Source organism: Bacillus rossius, chromosome 13 (assembly GCF_032445375.1).
Source record: "Bacillus rossius redtenbacheri isolate Brsri chromosome 13, Brsri_v3, whole genome shotgun sequence".
NCBI classification, from domain to species: Eukaryota; Metazoa; Arthropoda; class Insecta; order Phasmatodea; family Bacillidae; genus Bacillus; species Bacillus rossius.
This window is the reverse complement of record NC_086340.1, coordinates 47,843,371-47,849,370: the sequence shown is the minus strand read 5'-3', so window position 1 is coordinate 47,849,370 and position 6,000 is coordinate 47,843,371. Positions and strand designations below refer to the sequence as shown.

Sequence of the window (6,000 nt, the reverse complement as noted above, 5' to 3'; positions counted from 1 at the left end):
TGTGTCGTCTGCAAACAGTTGGACTTTGGTGTTTGGAGTGGTGGGTAAGTCGGAGACATACAGGGAATACAGGAGGGGGCTTAGTCGCGCTCCCTGCGGGCCTCCACTCGTAATCGGCCGGGGGGCTGAAAGTTTGCCGTCTACTTTACACTGGTGGTGCCATCGGGGCAAAGAGGTGGTAATGTGCAACAACGGTCTAAGCGACTGGGAGGAGCACTTGGGGTGACGTCAACATGTCCACGATTCGAGGAGGGGTACATTATTGTGTTGAAAGTAGCTATTGAAAAGATAGTTCAATTGAACTCAGATATGCTGCATATTAGTTCGTTACGTAATGTCCTCGACTGTGAACGATAAGGCCAGGGTGATAGTGGAAGGAGTACCGCACAGCAGACCGCGCCCAGCAGAGGGAACATGAGGTACCAGGCGTGTGTGTGGGCGGTACTGTGCCTTGCCGGGTGCAGCAGAGCTGGGGTGGGGGGACTGTACCCGCGGCAGACCGCCAGCAGAGACCTGCTCTCATTGGACGGGCTGTGGAACTTCCGGCTGACACCCACGTCCGACTCCCAGCAAGGATACAAGCAGCAATGGTACAAGCAGCAGTTGAAGAAAGTAAGCCCCGTTATTCTATATTCTTTCTATAAGCTTAAAGTAGTTATTTGTTCCAGCTCCTATATTTAGGCCCGCGGACAAGTCCAGACCGCAGTCCAGGTTCTACTGGCCCGCCAGGAACATGATGAATCCATGCGTGGACTCAAGGGAGGGACAGTGGATGCAATTGCCCTTCCTCGGGCTTTAACTGAACGTCTTACTGTTTATACAAAAACTCAGTTTCGCAAGTTAATTTCAAATATCCGATATTTTTTAATTTTTTGCAAGTCCCGGAGAAGAGTTCTAGAATAGAAAATATTTTGACAAATCGTCGTATGTATAAATATCTCAATCATTGGGATGTCAATTTTTTGATTCGAATTCATACCATATCTAACAAATGATTCTAAAGTTTTTTTTTGGATAGTCAACATTATCTTAAGTGCTGCCGTTTTTATTACCAATTGGTGATTATATTTGTGTAAGCTTAAGAAAAAGTTGGAAATGTTCTTTTGTTGCTATGTTTCATTCTTTTGTTAATAAGTACTCGGGCTGTTTTTTTTTTGTTTCCAAGAAATAATTAATATCTCTGCAACTTTCACAACACAAGTGTGCATTTCGACTGAGATAGACAACGTACCAGTAACTTTAGGTTGTGCTGACAGTGATAGCAGTTGTGATAATACATTCTCGTCGGCAGAGGAAATGGATTGCATCGCAGTATTTGCCGGGCAAGAGTAACAAATGTAAATCAGCAAAGCCAATGTTCCCCCTTATTCTCCCTCGGCCGTGCTGCAGACATCCCAGCCACCGGCAGGAGCTATGGTCTCGCCACTCCCGGTTGCCAGGGCTCGGAGACATTCACTCAGTTGTCAGGTTTTTAAAAAATAATAATTCCCGTGTTGACCAGGCGGATGAGAAATTCGGGAGTTTTAAATTGTGTTAGTGCTGTGCATTGCACATTTTTTTGTGTTAATTTTCTATTAAAATTAATATTGTTGCAATTAAGAATTATTAGTAGGTACATCACTTCGTTTCATCATTTCAGTTATGACATGAGTGAACACCTAAAGGAAAATAGTAATTACAAGTTTATACTGAAATAACTAAGACCATAACGGTTCCCTTTAAAGTATTTAATACCTGGTTCACAAATTTATTCCAACTACAGAGTAAGAAAAATATTAACTTTTTGAGGAAATTGAACTTCTTATCATATTGAAATAAACCTAATATCATAAACAAGTATCTATAATTGAGACTTCTACGAAGTAATCAGTTGTATACAACAGCAGGTCCTGTGTCAGTGCGAACCAGAGACGACCGACATCTGACGTCACGGCGGCCATCTTGGAGTCACATTTACTCAAAGTTCCTCAATAACGACTCAAAACTCTACAATTCCTCAAAAAGGACTAAAAACTCCTAGAAATGTCCCTATTTTGAGGGAAAAATTCCCGTTTCAAGAGAAATTTTCCCATTCTATCCTCAAAAATGCTAGAGGCTTGAAAATTCCCCATTGAGTCTTCAATGCCACATCGTCAAGCCACCAATAAGCCTTTGGAGGGAAGTCTTGACCTCGGCCGCTATCTTGAATGATGTTACGGCCGCCGTCTTGAAAATACATCATTTTTATTCTAGAAAATCGGGAGGATTGTAAAATTAATAAGAAATTAACTTAGTAAAATTTTAATAAAAAGTAGGCTACTTCCAAGATTTTTAAAAGTGTCCGCCATCTTAAAAATCCGTAAATTTTAAACTAGAAAATATGGAAATATTTAAAAAAATATATAAAAAAATAATTAATTAAATTTTAATAAAACACGTACCTATGCCTCGGATTTCTCGATTCGAACCCGGCGCGGGCAATCGAATAAAAATGGCGGCGGATCCCTCCTCCATGGAAGCCACCGGCAGACTGAACTTCCACCACTAATGTCAAGGCAGATATTACGTCAGCCAGTATGACGTCATGGCGGACATCTTGTTTCCGTCTGCTGGAGGCCGCCTTCTTGGATCCGACACATTGTTTTCGTCTGCTAGATAATGCTCCTGCAATATTAGTTTATTTTTTTCCCTATAGAGTGCAAGTTTTATTTATTAACAGACAGCAACTGTCATGATATCCGCCATATTGTTAGCCGTCTTGACCGCCATTTTGGAAATCAGTAATAATTAACCTAGGAATTCGTAAAACATTCCCAAAATAATAAAAAAAATCACTTGTTTAAAAAACACATTAATCGACTTTGAAATCAACAAGTCTTTGTTCAAATAAATAATCATTTTGATCTAATGAATTTAACAGTGTTGTTTTCGTGAAAAATTAATTTAAATTCCTTAAATATTTTTTTTGTTACCCATATGTGTTGATGTTCCAAACACAAATAACAGCCTATATTCGTAATGGCCTAATGAGAGTAAATGTTTATTTAAAGAATTTATATAAAATTGTGTATTTTACAGACAGGAAGAGTGGAACCAATGTATGTTCCTAGCAGCTACAACGACATGCAAACTGATGAAGCTACCAGGGATTTTGTAGGCGTGGCCTGGTATGACAAGTTGTTCTACGTGCCTACAGACTGGAAAGACCAGAGGGTTTGGTTACGGTTTGGAGGAGTTGATTACAAGGCTGATGTAGTGAGTATCTGTGTCTTTGATTGTTCTGGCTGTATAGGTATGTCAAAACTGATTTTTTTATGTTATATTAAATTGGTTAATACCTACCATAATATTAAAAAAAAAAAAAAAAACAACTAAGCACATACATTGATTTTGGCTCACATCAAACAACCAGGTAAATTTACAAGATAGATCATCAAATTTCTTCCCTTAAATTTCGAATCCACTACTTTTGAGGGACACTAAACAAAGCAGCTGATGTTCTTTATCTTATGATCGAGAAATTCTCTTTACAAACATTACCGGGGAATCAATTAAAGATTTTTCTCCCCCTTTGTGTTTTAAAATATTCAGCCTTAAATTGGTTTTCCTCCAAAATAAAACAGATTTAATGACATTGAACCCATCCCTCCAGCTGGTACCGTTGCCACTTATCACGCAACTGTTCAGGTTAATTGTTCAGTTAAGTTTTATAATAATTTATTTCATGTATTTGCCACGATTTAATTTAATGGTTTTATTGTCCTTTGAAATTATCAGAGTGACAACATGGTCGCCGTACTAATGAGAACATTCTTTAGCCACGGAGATTTTAATGTATATTTTTTTAGTAAAGTTTAAGTTAATTTTTAATGGTACAAGTTCTAAGTATTATTTTATATTTAATTTTCCTTGAGCAACATATATATATATATATAAACAAAATTGGGTATGTTTAAAGAAGTGTGAAAAGTTGAAAGACCGGAACTATTTTCTCTGGCGCGCGACAGTGGCGCGCTGCGGCGGCTGAGCCGCGAACAGGCGGTGAGAAGTCAGGCTTGGCTCGTGCGGTCGCGAAGCAACAGCTCGCGTAAAAAAAAAAAGTCATGCAAAATATTAACTACATGGCGTAAGTAAGTCCGGGTATACTGTACGTTTAACCGTGTGTTAACGTAAGGATGGTCCTAACGGAAAAGTGTCGTCGTGAAACATTTAAAGACGAAATTTATTTTTCAGAAAAATGCACCGCGCGGCAATTGCAAGTGGTGTGTAAATGTTCACTGAATTTGTCAGCGGGCTGCAGTTCGTAAGTCCTCGGTACACAGCAAGCCGGGTGTTTATGCCGCTACGGCCAGGCAACTGCAGTAAAACTGCGTGTCGCGAGTTACGCCCTCACGCATCACCGGCGCCGGCCAGCGACTAGCGCTGTGAGTCACCAGCTGGTACAGCTCTAGTGACGGCGATTTCACGTAGGTGCATGTCGCCAGCCCCACCACCACCGCCGATCAGGATTAAATTTTGTCAGTGGTTTGTGCTCAGTTTGTGCTAGTTTGTGCCGCAAATATTAGAGTTTGTGCTAGTCTGGTTAATGAGCTATTAATTAGTTAAAGTGGGGGGGCTGGCGACATGCTAGCCCCCCCCACCTCCGCCGATCAGGATTAAATTTTGTCAGTGGTTTATGCTCAGTTTGTGCTAGTTTGTGCCGCAAATATTAGAGTTTGTGCTAGTCTGGTTAATGAGCTATTAATTAGTTAAAGTGGGGGGGCTGGCGACATGCTAGCCCCCCCCCACCTCCGCCGATCAGGATTAAATTTTGTCTGTGGTTTGTGCTCAGTTTGTGCTAGTTTGTGCCGAAATTTTAGAGTTTGTGCTAGTCTGGTTAATGAGATATTAATTAATTAAAGTGGGGGCCTAGCATGTCGCCAGCCCCCCCACCTCCGCCGATCAGGATTAAATTTTGTCAGTGGTTTGTGCTCAGTTTGTGCTAGTTTGTGCCGCAAATTTTAGAGTTTGTGCTAGTCTGGTTAATGAGATATTAATTAATTAAAGTGGGGGCAAAGCATGTCGCCAGCCCCCCCCCCCCCCACCTCCGCCGATCAGGATTAAATTTTGTCAGTGGTTTGTGCTCAGTTTGTGCTAGTTTGTGCCGCAAATTTTAGAGTTTGTGCTAGTCTGGTTAATGAGATATAAATTAATTAAAGTGGGGGCCTAGCATGTCGTCAGCCCCCCCACCTCCGCCGATCAGGATTAAATTTTGTCAGTGGTTTGTGCTCAGTTTGTGCTAGTTTGTGCCGCAAATTTTAGAGTTTGTGCTAGTCTGGTTAATGAGATATTAATTAATTAATGTGGGGGCCTAGCATGTCGCCAGCCCCCCCACCCCCGCCGATCAGGATTAGATTTTGTCAGTGGTTTGTGCTCAGTTTGTGCTAGTTTGTGCCGCAAATTTTAGAGTTTGTGCTAGTCTGGTTAATGAGATATTAATTAATTAATGTGGGGGCCTAGCATGTCGCCAGCCCCCCCATCTCCGCCGATCAGGATTAAATTTTGTCAGTGGTTTGTGCTCAGTTTGTGCTAGTTTGTGCCGCAAATTTTAGAGTTTGTGCTAGTCTGGTAAATGAGATATTAATTAATTAAAGTGGGGGCCTAGCATGTCGCCAGCCCCCCCACCTCCGCCGATCAGGATTAAATTTTGTCAGTGGTTTGTGCTCAGTTTGTTTTAGTTTGTGCCGCAAATATCAGAGTTTATGCTAGTCTGGTTAATGAGCTATTAATTAATTAAAGTGGGGGGGGGGTCGGTTGACATGTTAGCCCCCCACCCACACCGATCTCGATTAAATTTTGTCAGTGGTTTGTGCTCAGTTTGTGCTAGTTTGTGCCGCAAATATACGAGTTTGTGCTAGTCCTGTTAATAAGCTATTAATGAATTAAGGGGGGGGGGGGGCTGGCGACATGCTAGCCCCCCACCCCCACCGATCTCGATTAAATTTTGTCAGTGGTTTGTGCTCAGTTTGTGCTAGTTTGTGC

General features: G+C 41.3%; 1 protein-coding gene across 1 annotated transcript in view; it reads left to right on the top strand.

Annotated features, from left to right (window-relative positions):
• Positions 1 to 367: 367 nt before the first annotated feature.
• LOC134538543 (beta-glucuronidase-like) overlaps positions 368 to 6,000 on the top strand; it is a 53,797-nt gene continuing 48,164 nt past the window's right edge. The window contains exons 1-2 of the mRNA XM_063379958.1: positions 368 to 612; positions 3,058 to 3,234. Coding sequence (XP_063236028.1) covers positions 415 to 612; positions 3,058 to 3,234 — 375 coding nt within the window. The 5' untranslated portion in view covers positions 368 to 414. The remainder of the gene's footprint in view (positions 613 to 3,057; positions 3,235 to 6,000) is intronic.